This window comes from Somniosus microcephalus, unplaced genomic scaffold (genome assembly GCF_052327205.1).
Source record: "Somniosus microcephalus isolate GS21.2 unplaced genomic scaffold, FLI_Smic_1.0 unresolved_chr4, whole genome shotgun sequence".
NCBI lineage: Eukaryota > Metazoa > Chordata > Chondrichthyes > Squaliformes > Somniosidae > Somniosus > Somniosus microcephalus.
In genome coordinates this window covers 41409722-41434568 of record NW_028225182.1, presented here as the reverse complement: position 1 = coordinate 41434568, position 24847 = coordinate 41409722, and the positions used below count along the sequence as shown (strand labels likewise).

The following is a 24847-nucleotide window of genomic DNA, read 5'->3' as shown; positions in this document are numbered from 1 at the left end:
CTGTGACTGGGTGGCATGGTTCCCACCCAGAGAATGGGTAAGACACAGGAGGCTGGGTAGCTCCCGTGAACCAGAGGAGAATAAAATAGATGGGGAAAGGGGCATGTTTAGGGGGCTCAGTCTCCAAATAAGGGGTCGGCCATTTAGGACTGAGATGAGGAGAAATTTCTTCACTCAGAGGGTGGTGAATCTTTGGAATTCTCAACCCCAGAGGGCTGTGGAGGCTCAGTCGTTGAGTATATTCAAGACAGAGAATGATAGATTTTTGCATATTTAGGGAATCCAGGGATATGGGGATCAGGCGGGAAAGTGGAGTTGAGGGCAAAGATCAGCCATGATCCTATTGAATGACGGAGCAGGCTCGAAGTGCAGATGGCCCACTCCTGCTCCTATTTCTTATGTTGTGTTTGGGTGGGTCAGTGCGATCTGTCTTTGGTCCCGTAATCAAACCATTCACAACTTTGAAAACAACTCGTTGCAGGTTGTCGCCACTCTAGTACTGCTGAGGAGGTGGCTGATTCCAATCTTCAATCACTTGAACTGTGGCAAGCACTTCAGAGTATGATTACAGACTTTGTCCTTCCTAACTTGGCTTCTGTCTTGAGCTGTTGAACACTGGGGCGAGGGGGTGGGGGGGGGGGGGGGGGGGAAAGAGGAGCGTTCTCCCCGGTGTCCTGGGGCCAATATAACAAAAACAGATGATCTGGTCATTATCACATTGCTGTTTGTGGGAAATTGGCTGCCGTGTTTCCCACATTACAACAGTGACTCCACTTCAAAAAGTACTTCATTGGCTGTAAAGTGCTTTGAGACGTCCGGTGGTCGTGAAATGCAAGTCTTTCTTTATGATGGCTTAAGCCCATTGTTTCCTCTAGCGTATCGTACCAATAGGCTAAATGGCCAGCGTTCAAGCTGCATTGCGATAATCGTGACTTAATTGTCATGTAACGTAATATTCTGTCTTTTTTGCTCACTTTGTGTGGGTTCATTGGAGCATCGCGTGGCCCAAACTGAGCCATCCCGGTCTGAAGGCCTTTTTATATTTTATTAATATTCAGACTTGCATGCCTACCGCGCCTTTCACAACCACCAGACATCGCAAAGCGTTTTGCAGCCAATGAAGTACTTTTTGAACTGTTGTAATGTCGGAAACGCAGCAGCCAATTTGCGCACAGCAAGCTCCCACAAACAGCAGTGTGGTAATGACCAGTTTCAGTTGATTGAGGGATAAATATTGGGCCCAGGACACCAGGGAGAGCTCCCCAGCCCATTCTTCAATCGTGGCCGCGGGATCTTTTACGTCCACCCGAGAGAGCAGACGGGGCCTCAGTTTAACGTCTCATCTGAAAGACGGCACCTCCGACAGTGCAGCACTCCCTCAGCACTGCACTGGGGGGCGTCAGCCTAGATTTTTGTGCTCAAGTCTCTGGAGTGGGACTTGAACCCACAACCTTCTGACTCCGAGGCGAGAGAGAGTGCTACCAGCTGAGCCACGGCTGACACACTGAGTCGGAACCAGTTTTGAAGAAAAGGCCTCAAACCGCTCCAGTTTTCAGGTGGACTGCAGCTTTATTACGAATTTGTGGTTTGATTTTAAATCTCTTCGACAAGCCTTCTAAGGGAGTGTGGGCATGCTGTATGTTTGGCTACTTGTCTACGCCTGACCACACGAGCATTTAAACGGCTCTTCTGATTTACATTGCGACATAATAGGTGGCATAGTGGTTAGCACTGTTGCCTCACAGCGCCAGGGCAGCACGGTGGCATAGTGGTTAGCACTGTTGCCTCACAGCGCCAGGGACCCGGGTTCGAATCCGGCCTCGGGTGACTGTCTGTGTGGAGTTTGCACATTCTCCCCGTGTTTGCGTGGGTTTCCTCCGGGTGCCCCGGTTTCCTCCCACAGTCCAAAGATGTGCGGGTTAGGTTGATTGGCTATGATAAATTGACCCTTAGTGTTAGGGGGATTAAATACATGGGGTTACGGGGATAGGGTGGGATATGTGTCGGTGTAGGGGTTACGGTGATCGGGTGGGATATGTGTTGGTGCAGGCTCGATGGGCCGAAATGGCCTCTATCTGCACTGTGGGGTTTCTGTGATTTCTGTGTGAGGTGTCTCTGGGGAATCCGGTGTGGGATTTGTGTTGGACCGCAGGATGTTTAAACTGCTTGTGACCACATGGTGGCGCTCCATGGCTTTGCTTGGCTTTGTATAAAGATCGAGCACTCTGGAGTGTGTCCGCCCCGTTGGTCCTATCTTGTATAGTCTACTTTATCAAAAGAAAATGGGAGTTTTGTACTCTTCAAGATTAGGATTGTTATGACTGGAGAGAGTCCCACTGTCCCATCAAACACTCCCAGGGCAGGTACAGCACGGATTAGATACAGAGTAAAGCTCCCTCTACACTGTCCCATCAAACACTCCCAGGGCAAGTACAGCACGGGTTAGATACAGAGTAAAGCTCCCTCTACACTGTGTCCCATCAAACACTCCCAGGGCAGGTACAGCACGGGTTAGATACAGAGTAAAGCTCCCTCTACACAGTCCCATCAAACACTCCCAGGGCAGGTACAGCACGGGTTAGATACAGAGTAAAGCTCCCTCTACACAGCCCCATCAAACACTCCCAGGGCAGGTACAGCACGGGTTAGTTACAGAGTAAAGCTTCCTTAAGACTGCACAGTAACATCCCTTAGTGCCCACTTCGCGCGCCTCCTACTGGACTAGTGTGGCACTTCTTTCCACGTTCCACTACTGCCATCTTGTGGCCTCTCTGAGTGCTGAATTATTGACGGATTTGAGCTGTGACCCGCCCTTGCGAAGTTGGGACAAGAATGAAGCTGCTCCAGAGTTCTTCTGCCGAGGACCCTTGCAGCCAGCAGAGACTTGAATCCCATCAATCTGGACCGGATTTGGTCCCAGATCGTAGGTGAAAAGCCACCCGGATGCTTTCAACCCCCTCTTCAATCCCTCCAGGACCCCTCACCCTCCCTATCTGCAGCCCACAGACCCCCTCTTCAATCCCTCCAGGACCCATCCCCTCCCTATCTCTGCAGCCCCACAGACCCCCTGTTCAGTCCCTCCAGGACCCCATCCCCTCCCTATCTCTGTAGCCCACAGACCCCCTTTTCAATCCCTCCAGGACCCCATCCCCTCCCTAGCTCTGTAGCCCACAGACCCCCTTTTCAATCCCTCCAGGACCCCATCCCCTCCCTATCTCTGCAGCCCACAGACCCCCTCTTCAATCCCTCCAGGACCCCATCCCCTCCCTATCTCTGCAGCCCCACAGACCCCCTCTTCAATCCCTCCAGGACCCCTCCCTCTCCCCCTCCCTATCTCTGTAGCCCCACAGTCTCCCTCTTCAATCCCTCCAGGACCCCTCCCTCTCCCCCTCCCTATCTCTGCAGCCCCCAGACCCCCTCTTCAATCCCTCCCTATCTCTGCAGCCCACAGACCCCCTCTTCAATCCCTCCAGGACACCTCCCCCCTCCCTATCTCTGCAGCCCACAGATCCCCTATTCAATCCCCATTTTAAAGGCGGAGTCCACGGACCTGCCCTGTTGATGTTGTCCAGTGCCACCTTGTACCAGGCGAACAAGGTAATAAACGTATTATAAAAGTGCAGCATTGACTTCAGCCCCAATGACCTTTTTATATGATCAGCAGTGAGGTTGGACTCAGTGCTTTCATTTCACCAAGGTCTTTCCTGAAGTCGAGGCCTGCTCACACACGATTGACGTCCTTCCCTCACACGGGAGCTGCATCACAGCGAAATGGCGCCCTGCATTGAATCTTTTACGACTGCGCAGTCCATTCAAGCGTTAACTTAATGATTAGTCCCTAATTCATGGTTAGCAGCAGAGCTGAAGCGGAGTTTCCTCCAGCTGAGGTGGGAGTGGGGGAATTCCACGCTCACAAGGGAATGTGTGAAGGGGCGAGGAATGTCTCGCAGTGAGGGGAGTGAGTGAAGGGGAGGAGAGTCAGTGAGGGGAATGAGTGGAGAGGGAGGAGAGTCACAGTGAGGGGAATGAGTGAAGGGAGGAGAGTCAGTGAGGGGAATGAGGGGAGGGGAGTCGCAGTGAGGGGAATGAGTGAAGGGAGGGGAGTCAGTGAGGGGAATGAGGGGAGGGGAGGGGAGTCACAGTGAGGGGAATGAGTGAAGGGAGGAGAGTCAGTGAGGGGAATGAGTGAAGGGGAGGGGAGTCACAGTGAGGGGAATGAGTGAAGGGGAGGAGAGTCACAGTGAGGGGAATGAGTGAAGGGGAGGAGAGTCACAGTGAGGGGAATGAGTGAAGGGAGGAGAGTCAGTGAGGGGAATGAGTGAAGGGGAGGGGAGTCGCAGTGAGGGGAATGAGTGAAGGGGAGGAGAGTCACTGAGGGGAATGAGTGAAGGGAGGAGAGTCAGTGAGGGGAATGAGTGAAGGGGAGGAGAGTCACAGTGAGGGGAATGAGTGAAGGGAGGAGAGTCAGTGAGGGGAATGAGTGAAGGGGAGGAGAGTCACAGTGAGGGGAATGAGTGAAGGGGAGGGGAGTCTGAGGGGAATGAGGGGAGGGGAGTCACAGTGAGGGGAATGAGTGAAGGGGAGGGGAGTCACAGTGAGGGGAATGAGTGAAGGGGAGGAGAGTCACAGTGAGGGGAATGAGTGAAGGGGAGGAGAGTCACAGTGAGGGGAATGAGTGAAGGGGAGGGGAGTCAGAGTGAGGGGAATGAGTGAAGGGAGGAGAGTCACAGGGGAATGAGTGAAGGGGAGGAGAGTCTGAGGGGAATGAGTGAAGGGAGGAGAGTTACAGTGAGGGAATTGAGGGGAGGGGAGTCAGTGAGGGGAATGAGTGAAGAAGGGGAGTCAGTGAGGGGAAGGAGTGAAGGAAGGAGAGTCACTGAGGGGACTGAGTGAAGGGGAGGAGAGTCAGTGAGGGGAATGAGTGAAGGAGGGGAGTCGGTGAGGGGAAGGAGTGAAGGAAGGAGAGTCACTGAGGGGACTGAGTGAAGGGGAGGAGAGTCAGTGAGGGGAATGAGTGAAGGGGAGGAGCGTCACAGGGGAATGAGTGAAGGGGAGGAGAGTCAGTGAGGGGAATGAGTGAAGGAGGAGTGTCAGTGAGGGGAATGAGTGAAGAGGAGGACATTCAGTGAGGGTTATGAGTGAAGGAGGAGTGTCAGTGAGGGGAATGAGTGAAGAGGAGGACATTCAGTGAGGGTTATGAGTGAAGGGGAGGAGAGTCGCAGTGAGGGGAGAGGAGTAGAGTCACAGTGAGGGGAATGAGTGAAGCGGAGGAGAGTCACAGTGAGGGGAATGAGTGAAGGGGAGGAGAGTCGCAGTGAGGGGAGAGGTGTAGAGTCACAGTGACGGGAATGAGTGAAGCGGAGGAGAGTTCCACAGGGGAATGAGTGAAGGGGGAGGAGAGTCACAGAGGTTAATGAGTGGAGGCGAGGTGAATCAGTGAGGGGAAGAAGGCAGTTCCGCTGTTTCTCGGTGAATAACCTTTGCTGCAGCAGAGCTCAAGAGCGGCTTCGTAACTTGGAACTGTTGCGTGTCTGTTCATGGCGCCTCGCGTTCCTAGATTGTCACTGTTGCCACCAATACAGGTTCAGTGTCACAGGCTAGAATTACTGTGTCTCTTGGGGCTGAGCTGGAAGGGCACTACAGTACGTCTCTGTCTGCTGGCTGAGAGTGAAACTTGTTTGTCCTGAACTACGCTCGCACACTGGCTCTACTGTGACGACTGCCCTTGAAATCAGATGGAGGTCCTACCGAGAGGCTCCTTTTCTCTCCGGCAGGCAGAACGAACCTATATTGTACCCTTGATGAAATGCAGGTGCCTCCTGAGGTGCGGGACCCCGGAGTCTCGAGCAGTCAGGTGACCGCTGGTTCGGTTGGCATTCGGTGTATGTCTTCGTTGAAAAATGAAGCCTTTTGTGCTGCTCCTACGCCTGTTCTGCAACACTGTGGAAGTGGGCAGAATAAGCCGGCTGGAATGCAAAAACAAAGACCCCCATGTCCTCGCGAACATTACGTTAGTGTCTGCAACCTTTAAGTAATTCCGGAACATTCTATTCCCGCGGTTGTGTAACATTAATATTCGTGTTCTCGTACGCACAAACACAATTTTCGGGGTGGGGGGGAATCTTACCAGTTTTAACCCTTCCAAGCAGCCCTCTGCAAAACTCAACCTGACATTTCATATAGGCAGCAGCTCTGTACAGTTATGCAGTGAGTGACCCTTACCCTGCTGAATAAACAGTGACTCTGTACAGTTACAGTGAGTGAGACTTCTGCTGAATAAACAGTGACTCTGTACAGTTACACTGGGAGTGATCCTTACCCTGCTGAATAAACAGTGACTCTGTACAGTTACGCAGTGAGTGACCCTTACCCTGCTGAATAAGCAGTGACTCTGTACAGTTACAGTGAGTGAGACTTACCCTGCTGAATAAACAGTGACTCTGTACAGTTACACTGGGAGTGATCCTTACCCTGCTGAATAAACAGTGACTCTGTACAGTTACGCAGTGAGTAACCCTATGTCTAGTTAGTTGCTAAAACATCCAAAGAGCGGCTTCTAGTGTCCAATTACTATGGATTATGCGGGAGACTGGCATTCAGCTGTGGTCCCCCTCTACCTACCATCAACATCACTTTATAAAAAATAAAAAAAAATGCAGAATATCTGGTCATTATCACATTGCTGTTTGTGGGAGCTTGCTGTGCGCAAATAGGCTGCCGCGTTTCCCACATTACAACAGTGACTACACTTCAAAGGTAATTAATTGGCTGTAAAGCGCTTTGGGGCGTCCTGAGTCTATGGGACGTCTTTCTTTCCTTATAGCCATGTTCTTGGCCTCCATCTTCTCTGACCTCAAATTGGACTTCCACATCTCCTCATTGCGAAAGCCACCTCCCAACAAGTTCCATTTCTCCTGTAAAATACCCCTCACGGTACATGAGACCAATCTGTTTTTAGAATCTCCCAGGATCAGTTCTTCTTTACACATTCCACTTTCCTCAGGTTGTGCGTCCTTCCTACACTGCACTTGAATCTGATCCTCGGCAAGTTTTTCACTCGACGCATCTGCTTTGCGTGGGGTGGTTTCAGCCTGGCGGGTTAGTGAGCTGCACGTGTTCGGCGCAGGCTCACCTATTGTTTGGTGCTTGGGCGGGTCAGTTCTCAAATCCCATTGGGTGATTTTTTTTTGGCCTGTGATTGAGTTTTTGTCAGAGAATCAAAGAAATTTATGGCACAGAAGCAAGGAAGCGTCATCAAGCTTGGCTCATTCGGCAGCTGAGTCGAGCTCTTCTTCGAAATAGTGCCATGGGATCTTTCGCGCCCACCCGAGAGGGCAGACAGGGCCTCGGTTTAACGTCTCATCCGAAAGACTGCACCTCGGACAGTGCGACACTCCTTCAGTACTCCACTCGGCCCTGGGTTTGTGGGTTTAACATCGGAACAGGAGGAGGCCATTTAGTCCCTAGAACCTTTTCCACCATTCAATTCGATCATGGCTGATCTGTGACCCAACTCCATTTACCCGCCTTTGCCCCCATATCCCTTAATATCTTTGGTTAACAAAAATCTGTTAATCCAGATTTAAAATTAACAATTGATCTAGCATCAGCTGTTGTTTGCAGAAGAGAGTTCCAAACTTCTACCACCATTTGTGTGTAGAAGTGTTTCTAACTTCACTCCTGAAAGGCCTGGCTCTAACTTTTAGGCTATGCCCCCCTAGTCCTAAACTCCCCAACCAGGGTAGAGAGAGAGAAACTATTTCCACTATCAGTTCCCCTTACCTTCTAAATTCCAGCAAATGCAACTCTTTACTTAAGCCCCACTTGAACGCAGAGTCTAAGATGATCTAATGCATTGTTAGAGGTGCCATCCTTTTGGATGAGATGGTAAACTAAGGTGCCCGTCTGCCCGATCCAGTGGTTCAGGCTGGATGCTTAAGGCACCCTTTGACAAAGAGCTGGGAGATCTCCTGGTGCCTTGGCCAGCCGCCTTCCCTCAGCCAACACCTTCAAAAAGAGACAAGCTGGCCATTCCTTAAATAGCTACAGGAAACTTTTTTTTATCCGGCACGGACGGGACCGACGTGGTGCAGGTTCATCAAAAATTCCGGATAACCAAAAGCTATAGTAAAAGATAGGGAGAGCTGAGAGCTCCGTATAAAGCAACAAACCCTGTTGCTTAGCAACAGCTTCAGAACAATGGCCACAAGTTGCAAGCGTCTCTGTAGCTTAGCAACAGCTGCAGCCACACCCTTGCACAGCAACAAATGGAGGAAGGCAAGTAATAAAACTTACCTGAACCTACTCCTGAATTTTGCCGGTTAACTGAGATTTCCGGTTATTTAGGTGCCGGTAAATCGAAAGTTTCCTGTATTTGTGGGACCTTGCTCTGTGCAAATTGACTGCTGTGTTTATCTACACAACAGCGACTGCACTTCAAGAAGTAGAAAGAAAAGAAAGACTTGCATTTCTCCAGCGCCTTTCACGACCTCCGGATGTCCCAAAGCGCTTTACAGCCAATGAAGTACTTTTGAAGTGTCGTCACTGTTGTAATGTAGGAAACGCGGCAACCAATTTGCGCACAGCAAGCTCCCACACACAGCAGTGAGATAATGACCAGATAATCTGTTTGTGATGTTGATTGAGGGATTAAATATTGGCCAGGACACCGGGGAGAACTTCCCCCTGCTCTTCTTCCAATAGTGGCCGCGTCTCATTTTTTAACGTCCGCCTGAGAGGACAGACGGGGCCCTCGGTTTAACGCCTCATCCGAAAGACGACAGTGCAGCGCTTCCCTCGGTACTGCACTGGGAGCGCCAGCCTAGATTTTTGTGCTCGAGTCTCTGGAGTGGGACTCGAACCCACAACCTTCTGACTCCGAGGCGAGAGAGAGAGAGTGCGACCCACATTAGACGTGAAGTGCTTTGGGCAGTCCTGAGAAATGCACTCCCTCAGTTGCACTGAGTGTCGACCTAGATGTTTGCGCTTACGTCGCTGGAGGAAAATGTTGCGGGGTGGGTGGGGGGGGGGCTGCTGGAGGGTGCGCAAGAGATGAGTCCGCTGGAACTTGCAACCAGCATTCTGCGACTAACTGCGGGGTTATCTTGATTTAATTTTAAAGTTCTGGATTAAAGTTTTTTTTAAGTAGTCTCTTTGGCGAGCCCCTCCTTGGGTGTGATTCTGTATGCGCCCCCCCCCAGTTGCTCAGCACACCAGCTCTCTGGCGGGCCCCCTTATTTGTTGGCTGCATCACGTCCCACTGACGCTCAAGAACAGCCACTTCTAATGAACTCAATTACCATTTCAAAGGGACCGGGCCAAGGCTCTTTTGTGCACTCAAATGCCACTCTGGTCGTAAGCAGGAAAGTTGTTTACTGCAGACTAGGTTAACTCCTGCGTGGAGGGGCGTTCAAGCCGCTTGCAGATTAAACCCACACTAAACGCAACGTGATCCAAACCATGTAGTAGGGCAGGGTTTCCTCATCCTCTGGCGCGCTGGTTAACGTGTTTTAGCATCAAGTGCCCTTGGTAAGCTATCAGAGGGCAGTCGTTAATCCATTTCCATAGAATTTGCAGCACAGGGGACAGGCCATTCTTACTGAAAGTCAAATTACAGACTGACCTGACATGACCCGTCGGATACCCATCTTTTGTCGCTTCCTGGGCTATAGAAGGCACAGTTTTTGTACTCCGAGCACGGACCCCCCCCCGTCCGTTGGCCTGGCCCAAGACCCTGCCGATGGCTGCGGCGCAAGTCAGCAGCGTGCGTTCACGGAGCTTCCGAAATGGCTTCCGCCGCAAGGATGCCTGTATCTTGGTGCGGGATGGAAAGTACTCGGTTATACCGGCTGGGCTGCTTTGGAGCTGAGTTGTCCTATGCCGGCGATCCCACACCTTCCCGGGCCCACCGATCCCACACCTTCCCGGGCCCACCGATCCCACTGCACCGATCAGTGAGTTGGATATCCTTCGTGTCCCCCCCTCTGTCTTGGAAAAGAAAGAACGTGCATTTCTATAGCACCTTTCACCACCTCAGGACGTCCCAACGCGCTTTACAGTCAATGAGTCACTGAGTCAATGCAGCCAGTGTGCGCACAGCAAGCTCCCACAAACAGCAATGTGATAATGACCAGATCATCTGTTTTAGTGATGTTGATTGAGGGATCCAAATCTGTTTTAGTGATGTTGATTGAGGGATAAATATTGGTCCCAGGGCACCCGGGTGAACTCCCCTGCTCATCATCCAACAGTGCCGTGGGATCTTTTACACTCACCTGAGCGAGCAGGCGGGCCCTCGATTTAACGTCTCATCTGAAAGACGGCGCCTCCGACAGTGCAGCGCTCCCTCAGCACTGGCACTGGGAGTGTCAGCCTGGATTTTGTGCTCAAGTCTCTGGAGCGGGACTCGAACCCACAACCGTCCAACTCTGAGGCGAGAGAGTGTGCCACCCACTGAGGCACGGCTGACGCACAGTGGAATACACCTTTTTGACGCGCCGGGAAGATAATTTTAATCCAACTCTCCGGGCGGGAATCCCACAGGATCGGGTGGAACTTAAACAGAGACTAAAATTGCCCCCTCTCTGTCTAAGTTTGCATGTGCTGCGACGGCCAATTGAGCTCCGCACCAGAGGCCCAATGTTGGTGGACCATAACCCAGTGCAAGTCCAGCAGGGGAGGAGAACGACGACAAAACATTAATGCTTAACCCCCTTTTGCGCAGTCTTCAGAGATCACACGGCGAAGAGAGATAGATCGGAGTATTTTCTAAATGGTGAGATGCTAGGAACCCTGGAGGCGCAGAGAGATTGCGGTGTCCGAGTACAGTGGTCACTAAAAGCCAATGGACAGGTACAGAAAGCAACCAAAGAGGCCAATGGGATGTTGGCCTTTATCTCCAGAGGGCTGGAACACAAAGGGGTGGAAGTTATGCTACAGTTATATAAAGCTCTGGTCAGACCCCATCGGGAGCACTGCGTTCAGTCCCGGGCTCCGCACCTCCGGAAAGATATATTGTCCTTGGAGGGGGTGCAGGGCAGATTCACCAGAACGATACCGGGGCTAAAAGGGTTAAATTACAAGGACAGGTTGCATAGACTAGGCTTGTGTTCCCTTGACTATAGAAGATTTAGGGATGGGTCTAATTGAGGTATTTAAGATGATTAAAGGATTTGATTGGGTAGATGGAGAGAGACTATTTCCTCTGGTGAGGGAGTCCAGAACAAGGGGGTGTAACCAATGTTCCCCTTCATTTTTTTTTTGAGCGGCCCGTTCGCAGTTTCGAGCTTGCGCGGAACTTAACATTGGAAAAGCCGGTCCCGGGCTGCACAGGACCGGCCAAGTTAGCGCGGCCGCACAGCTTAGAGCAGACAAGGGGTCATAATCTTAAAACTGGAGCCAGGCCGTTCAAGGTGCTGTCCGGAAGCACCACTTCACACAAAAGGTAGTAGAAACCTGGGACACTTACGCTTCCCCCCCCCCCCCCCCCCCCCCCCCCCCAAAACAAAAAGCTGTGGAGGCTGGGGGTCAATTGAAAATTTCAGAACTGTGATTGATAGAATTTTGTTAGGTAGGGGTATTAAGGGATGCGGAACCAAGGCGGGTGAATGGAGTTGAGATACAGATCAGCCATGGTCTAATTGAAAGACGGAACAGGCTCGAGGGGCTGAATGGCCTCCTCCTGCTCCTATATTCCTTTCAATATCGATAGCATGTTTCTCTCCACGGATGTTGCCTGACCTGCTGAGTTTTTCCAGCATTTTCTGTTGTTATTTTGCATGTCTTTGAATGTAGGGCTTTTATAAAAAAAAACACACAAGGGTTTGGAGAGATCTTGCAGCTTGGCGCAGTGTCAGCACAGAAGACGGTGGGAGTATCTTGTTCCTTGCCAGCCAGTCACGATGAAAAGCGTGGGCTGATGGGGCCGTGCTTGCTGTGAATATTAAGAGTGCGGGGAACCTGGACTGGTAGTGTCAGGACAAAAGCCTCCGAGTCACAGTGCAGAAAACCCGATTGCAATCGCGCCGTGGTGCCAGACTGCGACGGGGTGCGAGGGGAGAAGGGCCCCGTGTGTTCCTCCCGACTGTTCAAAGGCCTCCCGGTGAAAAGCCGCCCTCTCCGCGCCCCACTGTCCCGCCGACGGCGGAGTGGGCGTCCATCTCCGGACGCGCCCCTGCTTGCGATCAGCCGAGCCGGTTCATCTTTGGAAGCTTGCCCTTCCATCGAAGCCGCAGTGACACTCGGGCGAAGCCCCTCCCCACGCAGGTAAGTTCCCGGTGAAGCCTTCCTGGGCACCCCGTTGGGGAAGGCCATGCTGTCGGCCCGCGAGATGTCCGACCTTCGCCTCCGCGGCTGCTGCGTCTCCAGCAACAACAACAACCACCACCACCACCTGAGGGTGTCGTCCCCGAGCCGCCGCCAGCGAGGGCTCGAGGGCCAGGCCAGCCCGAGCGCCGGTGCGGACCGCCTCAGCCAAGCGAGAAGCAAGAGCTATAACCGCAACGTGGACACAAACCTCCTGTCGCTCCTACTCTTCTTCCACAGGTAAAGGGCTAAGTAGGCCAGTGCAATGCGAGGGGTTTCAAAACTGAGATGAGAAACTTCTTCACTCGGAGGGTAGTAAATCTATGGAATTTGCTACCTCAGAGCGCTGTGGAAGCTGCGACATTAAATAAATTTAAAAAGGAAATAGACAGTTTCCTAGCTGATAAGGGAATTAAGGGTTATGGGGAGCGGGCAGGGAAGTGGACGTGAGTCTAGGTTCGGATCAGCCATGATCCTATTGAATGGCGGAGCAGGCCCGAGGGGCCGTATGGCCTGCTCCTACTTATGTTTATGTTATGTCGGAATCTGTCCGCAGATGGGAAGGCGCACAGCTATTTATATCCAGTGTTTAGAGATCGAACGGACTTGCCTTTATACAGTATCTTTCATAACCTCAGGACATCCCAAAGCACTTTACAGCTAATTAATTGATTGTTTTTGAAGTGTAGTCACTGTTGTAAATGTAGGAAACGCAGCAGCCAAATTGCGCACAGCAAGCTCCCACAATGTGATAAATGACCCGATAATCTGTTTTTAGTGATGTTGATTGAGGGATAAATATTGGCCCCAGGACACCGGGGAGAATTCTTCCAGCTCTACTCCGAAATAGTGGCCGTGGGATCTTTTACACCACCCGGGAGGGCAGACGGGGCCTCGGTTTAACGTCTCGTCTGAAAGACGGCACCTCCGACAGTGGAGCGCTCCCACGGTACTGGCACGGGGGAGTGTCGGCCTGGATTATGGGCTCAAGTCTCTGGAGTGGGACTTGAACCCACAACCTTCTGACTCAGAGGCAAGGGTCACGGCTGACGCCTAGAATTATATAGGTATGAGTCGAAGGACCAGTTGAGGAAGCAATTGGAATGAACTCTTTTTTTTAAGTGGCCTCTAGCTGGTGTGGCATTGATCAAACAGACCGGGGTAGCTGCAGCTTTGATCTCCTTACGGAGTAGTCCGTTCTGTGGTTGGGGGGTAGGAGGGAAAGCTGTGATCGCACATCGGTGTTCCTGGGTTGGGGCAGGGGGAAATCGGCCAGAGTTCCTACTCGTTGTCGCTATCTCTTATTGGGCTGTGCAGGTGAGTGTGGACCAGATCGGGGCTCGGCGGTGATGCCCCTAGACTTGCAATATGGTACACTTGTTATCCCGAGCGAGGTATTTGGGGGGGGGGGGGGGGGGGGGGGAGTGGTGGCTGCTGGCATCCATGGAACTGCACCCTGACAAGAGCCTCCAGTTAGAAAGGATGTATATGTCATGAGATTACCCCAGAACGTGGGGGCATAACCTTAAAATTAGAGCCAGGCTGTTCAGGGGTGATGTCAGGAAGCACTTCTTCACACAAAGGGTGGTGGAAATCTGGAACTCTCTCCTCCAAAAAAAAAAAGCTGTCGAGGCTGGGGGTCAATTGGAAATTTCAAAACTGAGATTGATGGATTTTTGTTGGGCAAGGGTATTGAGGGTTACGGAACCAAGGTGGGTACAGGAAACTTTCGATTTACCGGCACCTAAATAACCGGAAATCTGAGTTAACCGGCAAAATTCAGGAGTAGGTTCAGGTAAGTTTTATTACTTGCCTTCCTCGATCTGTTGCTGTGCAAGGGTGTGGCTGCAGCTGTTGCTAAGCTACAGAGACGCTTGGAACTTGTGGCCATTGTTCTGAAGCTGTTGCTAAGCAACAGGGTTTGTTACTCGTATCTTTTACTATAGCTTTCGGTTATCTGGAATTTTTGATGAACCGGCGCCACGTCGGTGCCGGATAAAAAAAAAAAAAAGTTTCCTGTAAATGGAATTAAGATACAGATCAGCCAGGATCTAATTGAATGGCGGAACAGGCTCGAGGGGCTGAATGGCCGCCTCCTGTTCCTATGTCTAATGGCGGACCCTGGTAGTGGATGCAAGTGTCGGTGCTAGGACCTCTGTCGTGCTCACTCGCTCCTTTCAACTGTGATTTGTCGTTGGCTTTGCTACTGCTTAGCAACCTGCAAGTTGCTTGGCAGCACGGTTCAATTAAGGTTGACGGGAATAGATTCCAGTATTGGGGAGGGGGGAGGGTGGGTGCGGAAGAGGAGAGCAGGTCCTTTTATATAAAACTAACTTGTTGAATCTGCTAACGAGTCAAGGAGTGGGCTGATTTCTCATCCTTTATTTTCAGATCCCTCCATGGCCTCACCCCCATCCCTATCTCTCTAACCTCCTCCAGCCCTACAACCCTCCCGAGATCTCTGCGCTCCTCCAATTCTGGCCTCTTGTGCATCCCCGATTTTCATCGCTGCACCATTGGTGGCCGTGCCTTCAGTTGTCTAGACCATAAGCTCTGGAATTCCCTCCCAAAACCTCTCCGTCTCTCTCCTCCTTTAAGGCACTCCTTAAAACCTACCTCTTTGACCAAGCTTTTGGGTCATCTGCCCTACTATTTCCTTATGTGGCTCGGTGTCAAATTTAGTTTGATAATCGCTCCTGTGAAGCGCCGTGGGACGTTTTACTATGTTAAAGACGCTATATAAATACAAGTTGTTGCTGTTGCTTTAGGACAGAGGACAGGAGACCGGAGACCTGAGACTCTCGTACGTGCGTTTCCCGTGTGTGCACGCTCACAGAGGCTGTCCTGCAGCACAGAATGGAGCTGAGAGTATGCTCAGACGTGGAGAAGGATGCTCAAATCTTAGACCAGTTGTGAAGTCTCCCCGATTGCGCTACGGAAAACATGAAGCATTTCTTGGCCACCGGTGACTCTCTGGGATTAAAATCGCCGCCAATAACTTGACACATCGCTTCTAATGCCCTTCAGTAAGGCCCCTTCAGCAACAGGATTCGGACCCTCCCCGCGGTACTCTGACAAAGTGAAATCCTAGTTCCTCACTGACTGGTCCGCAGCAGAGAGGTGGGGGGATGGGTGTTGATATATTAGGCTGCGGTTGCATTTATATAGCGCCTTTCACAACCTCAGGACGTCCTAAAGTGCACAGCAAGCTCCCACAAACAGCAATGTGATAATGATCAGATAATCTGTTTTTTTAAATGATGTTGATCAAGGGATAAATATTGACCCAGGACACCGAGGAGAACACCCCCCCCTGCTCCTCTTCGAATAAGTGCCATTGGACTTTTAACGCCCACCTGAGAGAGCAGACGGGGGCCTCGGTTTAACGTCTCATCCGAAAGACGGCACCTCCGACAGTGCAGCGCTCCCTCAGTACTGGCACTGGGAGTGTCGGCCTAGATTTTTTTTTTTTTTTGGCGCTCAAGTCTCTGGAGCGGGGCTCGAACCCACGACCTCCTCAGTTCGAGGTCAGAGTGCGACCCACTGAGCCACAGCTGACGCCATGGAGGTTTTCTTCCCCATTGTGTCCGTGCCGGCCCACAAAGAGCCATCCAGCCTAATCCCACTTCCCAGCTCTCGGTCCGTAACCCTGCAGGTTACGGCACTTCAAGCGCATATCCAAGTACTTTTTAAATGTGATGAGGGTTTCTGCCTCTACCACCCTTTCAGGCCGTGAGTTCCAGACCCCTCTGGGTGAAAAAAGTTCTCCTCAACTCCCCTCTAATCCTTCTACCAATTACTTTAAATCTCTGCCCCCTGGTTATCAACCTCTCCTAAGGGAAATAGGTCCTCCCTATCCACTCTATCGAGGCCCCTCAGGTTGGAGGATGCAGTCACATTTCAAACTGAGAAGCGGTGAACTGGTTGCAGAATCTGGAGACAGATTTCCCAATGAGAAGCGCAGACTGGTCAGAGGGCGCAGTTGTAGATTGCAAAATAAAGCGATCGAACTGGCTAGCGGATGCGGGGACCGATTTGGAAATGAGAAGCAAAACGGTCAGCGTGCAGTCACAGATTTCATAGAAACATAGAAGATAGGAGCAGGAGTAGGCCATTCGGCCCTTCGAGCCTGCTCCGCCATTCAACGAGATCATGGCTGATCATCCAAGCCCTAGCACCCGGTCCCTACACCGACAGCCATCCCACCCAAGCCCTATCCCCGTAACCCCACATATTTAATCCCCCCTAACACTAAGGGCCAATTTTTTATCATGGCCAATCAACCTAACCCGCACATCTTTGGACTGTGGGAGGAAACCGGAGCACCCGGAGGAAACCCACGCAAACACGGGGAGAATGTGCAAACTCCACACAGTCACCCGAGGCCGGATTTGAACCCGGGCCCCTGGCGCTGTAAGGCAACAGTGCTAACCACTATGCCACCGTGCTGCCATGGTGCATTTCAAAATGGGAAGTAAATGAACAGCAGCAATTGCGGGATGAACTCGGGCGGGGGAGCACTGCTAGGGCTACAGTTGCTCAGTGGTTATGTTGCTGGTCTAGTAATCCAGAGAAACGCAAGTTCAAATCCCACCATGGCAGTTTGAGAATTTCAATGCAGTTTAACAAATCTGCAAAAAACCAACTGCTGTTGGTAAAAGCGAGCATGAATTTGTTGGATTGATGTAAAAAAAAAAAAAAAAAACTGGTTCACCAATGTCCTTTTTAGAGAAGGAAACCTGTCTTCCTTACCCGGTTTGGCCTCTAGTGTCAGCTGTGGCTCAGTGGATCGCGCTCTCTCTCGCCTCTGAGTCAGAAGGTTGTGGGTTCGAGTCCCACTCCAGAGACTTGAGCACAAAAATCCAGGCCGACACTCCTGCGCAGTACTGAGGAAGCGCTGCATTGTCGGAGGTGCCGTCTTTCGGATGAGACGTTAAACCGAGGCCCCGTCTGCTCTCTCAGGTGGACGTATAAGATCCCACTGGCCGCTATTTCAAAAAAGAGCAGGGGCGTTCTCCCCGGTGTCCTGGGGCCAATATTTATCTCTCGATCAACATCACTCAAACAGATTATCGGGTCATGATCACAATGCTGTTTGTGGGAGCTTGCTGTGCGCAAATTGGCTGCTGCGTTTCCTACATTACAACAGTGACTGCACTTCAAAAAGTGCTTCATTGGCTGTAAAGCGCTTTGGAACGTCTGGTGGTCGTGAAAGGCGCTATCGGAATGCAAGTTTTTTTTTGTAGGCGAGTCCAGTCCCCGCACCAAAGTGTTTGACTCTTAACTGCCTTCTAAAGTGGCCTAGCGAGCCACTCCGCTGTATCAATACCACCGCCACCTTCTCGAGGGCGACTGGGGATGGAGCAATAAATGCCGGATTCGGCAGCGACGCCCAAAAATGAATGCAAAAAATAATAATTCCGTTTTAGTGTGGTGGTTTCGGAGAGCTTGAGGACTGTAGCTCCCCAGAGGCTGTGATGAGATTTACAGGGGGCTTTGGGATGTTTCATGTACCGCCGCAGTTGGCCTGAGCAGCCTCTGACCGAGTCATATCTCCGTTCAGAGTCTGGGTGTAGCTGCTCTGCCATCCGTATTGTCTCTCAGGCAGCACCGTATCCCAAAGTGAAGGGTAACCGTTGCTGGGTTAGGTATTTGCGATGGACTTTATGGTATCTGTTCTGGTAATAACCAAGCGTGCATTTGGCGTTCCCTACACACCTCCCCCCGATATTGCAGAAACAATTTGCATTTATAAAGCGCCTTCCACGACCTCCGGACATCCCAAAGCGCTTTTACGGCCAATGCAGTTCTAGTCCAAGTGTAGTCACTGTTGTAATGTAGGAATGGCGGCAGCCAATTTGTGCACAGCAAGCTCCTGCAGACAGCAAGTGATAAAAGACCAGATCATCTGTTTTTAATGATGTGATTAAATCTTGGCCCCAGGACACCGGTGGGGAACTGCCCTGCTCTTCTTTCAATGGTGGCCGTGGGATAGTTTATGTAGACCCGAGAGATCAAATGGGGTTTCAGTTTAATGTCTCATCTGAAAGACGGCACCTCCGACAGTGCAGCACTCCCTCAGCACTGGCACTGGGAGTGTCAGCCTAGATTATATGCTCAAGTCTCTGGAGTGGGACTTGAACCTTCTGACTCGGAGGCGAGAGTGCGACCCACTGAGCCAAGGTTGACACCAGTATCACAGAATCACAGAAACCCCACAGTGCAGATAGAGGCCATTTCGGCCCATCGAGCCTGCACCGACACATATCCCACCCTATCCCCGTAACCCCACGTATTTAATCCCCCTAACACTAGGGGTCAATTTATCATAGCCAATCATCCTAACCCGCACATCTTTGGACTGTGGGAGGAAACCGGAGCACCCGGAGGAAACCCACGCAAACACGGGGAGAATGTGCAAACTCCACACAGACAGTCACCCGAGGCCGGATTCAAACCCGGGTCCCTGGTGCTGTGAGGCAACAGTGCTAATCACTATGCCACAGTATGTTGTGATGGCTTGACAATGTTGCAACCCCCCCCCCCCCCCTCCCCCCCGATCTGTGCTGAGTTGAGCGATCTCTGCTCAGGGTGACTGTGTGAGTTGCGACGTTCTGCCTCGAGACCAGTCGGGGAGGGGTGACTCCTCCCGATCCCGATTGCAGTCCAGTGTCGCCCTGCTGGGAAGGGCTCGAGCGTGGGTGGCTGCTGGAGCCTGTGCAGCCTCGCAAAACGGCAGCAGCTTGCATTTATATAGCGCCGTTAACGTAGTAAATCGTCCCAAGGCGCTTCACGGGAGCGATTATCAAATAAAATTTGGCATTGAGCCACATGAGATATTGGGGCAGGTGACCAAAAGCTTGAGGTAGGTTTTAAGGAGCCTCTTAGCGGAGGGCGGAGAGGTTTAGGGAGGGAATTCCGGCGTCTAGGGCCTCAGCAGCTGAAGGCCCAGCCGCCAGTGGTGGAGCGATGGAAATCATGGATGCGCAAGAGGCCAGAATTGGAGGAGCGCAGAGATCTCTGAGGGTTTTCGGGCTGGAGGAGGTTACAGAGACGGGGAGGGGCGAGGCCTCGGAGTCGCTGCCCTCTGGAGGGCAGGGAAGGAGATGAAGGCGAATAACAAAATAAATAATCTTGTACTAGTTGGGGCTGAGCTGGCAGTGAAACTCTGCACACTTGCGCCTGAAACCTGTGCAGCTTTGTGGTCGACTGAACTCTGTGCTCAAGATCTTGTGAAGAAAACTGAAATGGGGTGGAATCTCCTGGGGAATGATTGACGTGCTAACTATTCTGCGGCTGAGAAGGGACTCTGGACAGGTCGGGCCCCAGACGGCTCATCATCGACTGGGCAGAGTTCCTGCATTCACGGTCCTGCCCGTGTGGGCCGCGTTGTCTGAACGCTGTCCTCGCTCCTTTGCCGTCTGTACGCGGCATTCGCACAAACCTGCCATGGTCGTGACCCTTTGGTGCTCGGTCTCTGGCTCCCTGTGCATCCCTCTGCTTCCCACCGCCCCACCGCGATTCTCCCATCAGTGGCAGAGCCTTTGGCCGTTTTTGCCCTTGCCCTCTGGAACCCCCGTCTCCTCCACTTTTGAAACCCCCCTCAAAAAGCCCACCTCCCGTAGCCTCCCACTGCTGCCCAGCAATGTTCCCGCTAAGGTGGGCGCGGCCGCACAGTAATCTGCACGGTCCCGCGCCGGCTTTGACCGTGAATACTGCGCAGGCGCAGAAATTTAAAGGGACCGCACATTAAAAGGAGCAGGCCGCGCAGAACGAAACACAGCTCACCGGGAACATTGTTGCCCAGTGTGTCTTTCTTGACGTGAAGTGCCTCAGGGAAGTTTTATACTGTTGCAGGCACCGTATAAATACTCGCCAATGAAGCGGCTCGGTGACCTTCGATGCCCTGCATCCCTGGCGAGTATTGAAACCTGCCTTGTATTCAGACCCGAGCTGCTTGGAGTGGTCCTGGAGAAGCATTCATAGCACCACCAGAGCGCAGAGCGCAGCATTGGCTCCCTGACTTCAGGGTGCTTTTTCAGTCACTCCTCACTTGCCCTGAAGTGCGGTAGCGATCGTAATTGTTTTTTAAACATGAGCTAAACCGTCTGCCACTTGCGTGGGCCACTTCACGGGACGACCAGTGGCAGAACGTAAATTCTTGCAGACAGTGCTGTACTGTACCCTGGAAGGGACAAAGGGTTGTCAACAGTGGAAGGTATAAAATAGGTAAAAGTAAAGTTGAATGGAGGGGTAGATTTCGCACATTTAACACATGAAGGCACCGTGGGACGCCAGTAAACAAAGAATCAATTGTTGAACTAAAGGAACGCAAGAACTCGCTTTTCTACAGCGCCTTTCATGACCTCAGGACATCCCAAAGCAATTTACAGCCAATGAAGTACTTCTGTACTTCAAAAGCTCAACGTAAACTCGAGGAACAGCACCTCATCTTCCGATTAGGCACTTTGCAGCCTTCCGGACTCAATATCGAGTTCAACAATTTCAGATCATAACCTCGGCCCCTATTACATTTTTACTTATTTTTTATCCACACCTTTGTTTTGGTTTTCCCCTCTCTCTCTTTTTCCCCCCCCCCCCTTTTTTCTCTCTCCCACATGGCAGCTGTCTCCCATTCTGCCAGAACATTTCACACCTAATCTAGAGCCGTCTTTTGTCTCCACTAGTCCTATCACCATCTCGTCTGGTTTTGAATACCTCTTAATGTCTCTTCACTTCTTTTGTTCTGTCGCAGCCCTGCCTTTCGATCTATTTCATTTCCTTTACAGTTTTGAAAAAGGGTTCGACCCGAAACGTTAACTCTAATTTCTCTCCACGGATGTTGCCTGGCCTGCTGAGTTTTTCCAGCATTTTCTGTTGTTATTTTGGATTTCCAGCATCTGCAGTATTTTGCTGAAGTACTTCTGTAGTGTAGAACTCCCTTTGAAGTAGTGTCATGGGATCTTTTGCGCACCCTCTCTCACGCACCCCCCCCCCCCCCGCTTCGCGCGCTCTCCAATTCTTTGCTGTTCCGTTATATGGAGAGACATTGGGGCGATTGATCATGAGGAAACTGGCCTCGGGTACAACATTCCCCCCTCCCCTGTACTAATCAGCTGATGGTTTTAACCTATCCCCCCGACCCCCCTCTCGGCTCCAGCAACACCTCGGGCTCCCCGTTTACAGTGACGGCCGAAGGAAGGCCGCTTACATTGCTGGAAAAGCGAAAGCTCCAACAGCCTTGATTTACATTGCATTTACACAGCAGCTTCTCGCCTCCTCTGGTCGTCCCAAAGCAGTTTACGCCCACTGATTGCTTCCAAAGTGCATTCTCGTGGGACAGCACCTTGCACGGTTCCCAAATATTGCAGTCAGGAGGTAGACACGGCAACCAATTTGTGCACAGCGAGCTTCCACAAACAGCAAATGAGATGAATGAGCAGTTAATCTGGTGTCCTTTTTTATTTGCTGGCGCCTCCAGCCGAATCCCCGGCTCTTCGAAACAGCGCCCTTTAATTTTTTTTGGTGTGCGGCCCATTCAAAATACCGCAGTTTTTCCCCCATTGGCGAGCCGGCTAAGTGGGAGCTCCAAAGCGCTGCGCGGCCGTCCGGCTTAAAGGGGAACATTGCATGGGATCTTTTCCGTCCCCCCTAAACCGGCAGAATAAGTCTTGGTTTAACAACTCACCAGAGAGGCGGCAGCGTCTCTCGACAGTGCAGTGCTTCCCCAGTCCTGCACCGAGATTAGGGGCTCAAGTCCCTGGAGCGGGGCTCGAACCCGTGACCTTCCGACTCAGAGGCGCGAGAGAGCGACCCGCGGAGCCAGTGAGCTTAGTTGTATTGCAGCTTTGGTGACCACAGGCAGGCGAGTCCCCGTTGCATTCTGAATATATCGCATAGGAACAGGAGGAGGCTGTTCAGCCCCTCGAGCCTGTACCGCCATTCAATCAGATCATGGCTGATCTGTATCTTAATTCCATCCACCTGCTGGCTCTACATCCTTCATCCCTTATCAATCAATCTCCGATTTAAAATGACTAATCGAGCTGGCTTCTGTTGCTTTTTATGGGAGAGAGTTACAGCCTTATACCACCTTTTGTGGGAATAAATGTTTCTTAACTTCTCTCCAGAATGGCCTTGCTCTGACTTTAAAGTGTTGTCCCCTTGTCCTAGACTCCCCCACCAGCGGACAATGTTTCTCTCTATCTACCCCCTTTCAAAATCCTAAAATCCTCAATCAAATCACCGCTTAACCTTCTATATTCCAGGGAATACAAGCCTAGTTTTATGTAATCTCTCCACATAATCTAACCCTTGGAGCCCGGGTAAAAATTCTGGTGGGTCTGCGCTCCTTTCTAAGGTGCCTGGCCCAGAATTGTACACCGAACTCCAGATGTGGTCTAACCGGGGCTTTGCATAGCTGTAGCAAGGAATGTTTCACACCGTTTTAAATGTAAAGTGAAGAAGTGAGCCCCTGTCCTTGGTGTAATGGGTAGACGAGTGGAGCCACAGTACCAAGTGTTGCCCTAAATAATAATAATCAACTTTATTGTCATTGTTAGTACACAAGTGCAGTACAACGAAATGTAGGCTTGCGGCTTCCGAGAGTGTACATTTAGATTAAGACATTTAAACATTCAACATTCATTTGGCTTGTAATACATTAACATAAACATAACCATAATAAAGTGCATTGGCAGATGTGCAGGCTTTAGAGTTTATTTGTGGAGTTCAGTAGGATGACAGCCCTGGGAAAGAAGCTGTTCCTAAATCTGGTCGTTCGGGTGCGAATGCATCTGTAGCGTCTCCCAGATGGCAGGGGGGCGAACAGACTGTGGCTGGGGTGGGTAGGGTCTTTGATGATGGTCCGTGACCTCCGTATACAGCGTTTCTGGTATATGTGTTCTATGGTCGGTAGCCGGGTGCCGGTAATGCGTTGGGCAGTTTTGACTACCCGCTGCAGGGCTTTCCGGTCATAGTAGCTACAGCTGCCATACCATACTGTGATACAGTTTGTCAGGATGCTCTCTATTGTGCAGCGGTAAAAGTTAGAGAGGATCAGGGGTGACAGGTTACATCCCTTCAGCCTCCTTAGGAAATATAGGCGCTGCTGGGCCTTCTTCACCAGAGAGGAGGTATTGAGGGACCAGGAGAGGTCTTCCGTGATGTGGACTCCGAGGAACTTAAAGCTGTCCACCCTTTCCACCACAGCCCCATGGATGTGGATGGGGGGGTGACTTCCGCCTTTAGACCTCCTGAAGTCCACAATGATTTCTTTGGTTTTCTTGATGTTAAGGGCCAGGTTGTTATCGGCGCACCACTTCACGAGATGCTAAACTCGCAGGAGGTACTGATTTGAATGCGTGAAGATGCTGGTGGGCCTTCTGCCCCCCCGGAGCCGATTCCCGGTGACAGACTGGGCGACCCTGCATATGTCGGAGATACGCCCTGTGCCACCTCTCGCTCCGCTTTCACTGACTGACTGCTGTTCTCGTTTCTCTCCCTAGCGGTTCCAGTAGCAGCATGGTTGCCATTGACAACAAGATCGAACAAGCCATGGTAAGTGTGCATCAGTTGTAAGTGGAGAAAGGGGCCGAACTTGTGTTGATATTGTGAATCTTTGGAATTCTCTGCCCCAGAGGGCTGTGGATGCTCAGTCGTTGAGTATATTCAAGACAGAGATGGATAGATTTTTGGACTCTAGGGGAATCGAGGGATATGGAGATTGTGCGGGAAGGTGGAGTTGAGGTAGAAGATCAGCCATGATCTTATTGAATGGCGGAGCAGGCTCGAGGGGCCGTACGGCCTACTCCTGCCTCCTATTTCTTAAGTTTAAAAAGAAAGACGTGCATTTATATAGCGCCTTTCACGACCTCAGGATGTTCCAAAGTGCTTTACATCCAATGAAGTCATTTTTGAAGTGTCGTCGCTGTTGTAATGTAGGAAACGCGGCAGCCAATTTGCGCACAGCAAGCTCCCACAAGCCGGATAATCTGTTTCAGTGACGTTGATTGAGGGATAAATATTGCCCCAGGACACCGGGGAGAACGCCCCCCACCCCCCCCCCCCCAGTTCCTCTTTGAAATAGTGGCCGTGGGATCTTTTACATCCACCCGAGAGGGCAGACGGGGCCTCGGTTTAACGTCTCATCCGAAAGACGGCACCTCCGACAGTGCAGCGCTCCCTCAGCACTGCACTGGGAGAGTCAGCCTGGATTTTTTTTGCGGTCAAATTGCAAATTGGCTGCCGCGCTTTTCTGCACTACAACAGTGCACGTAAAAATAAATAAATAAATAAATAAAATAAATAAAGTACTTCATTGGCTGTGAAGCACTTTGAGACGTTCTGGGGTTGTGAAAGGCACGATAGGAATGCTAGTTTTATTTTATTTTCCCTCGAAGTGTCAGGTTGTGTGCTCGAGTTCTGCAGCGGGGCTCAAGCCCACGACGACCTGACTCGGGAGGCGAGAGCGCTGTGAGGGGAGCCACGTTATGAATGAACGCAGGTTGGTGGGCAAGGTGGGACCTTTTCCCCCACTTAGCTG

General features: G+C 51.4%; 1 protein-coding gene across 1 annotated transcript in view; it reads left to right on the top strand.

Moving 5' to 3' along the window:
- LOC147090611 (TSC22 domain family protein 4-like) overlaps positions 1-23898 on the top strand; it is a 60122-nt gene extending 36224 nt beyond the window's left edge. Inside the window, exon 4 of the mRNA XM_085977380.1 lies at positions 23811-23898. Within this exon, the coding sequence (XP_085833506.1) occupies positions 23811-23883 (73 nt within the window). The 3' untranslated portion in view covers positions 23884-23898. The remainder of the gene's footprint in view (positions 1-23810) is intronic.
- The last annotated feature ends 949 nt before the right edge of the window (positions 23899-24847 follow it).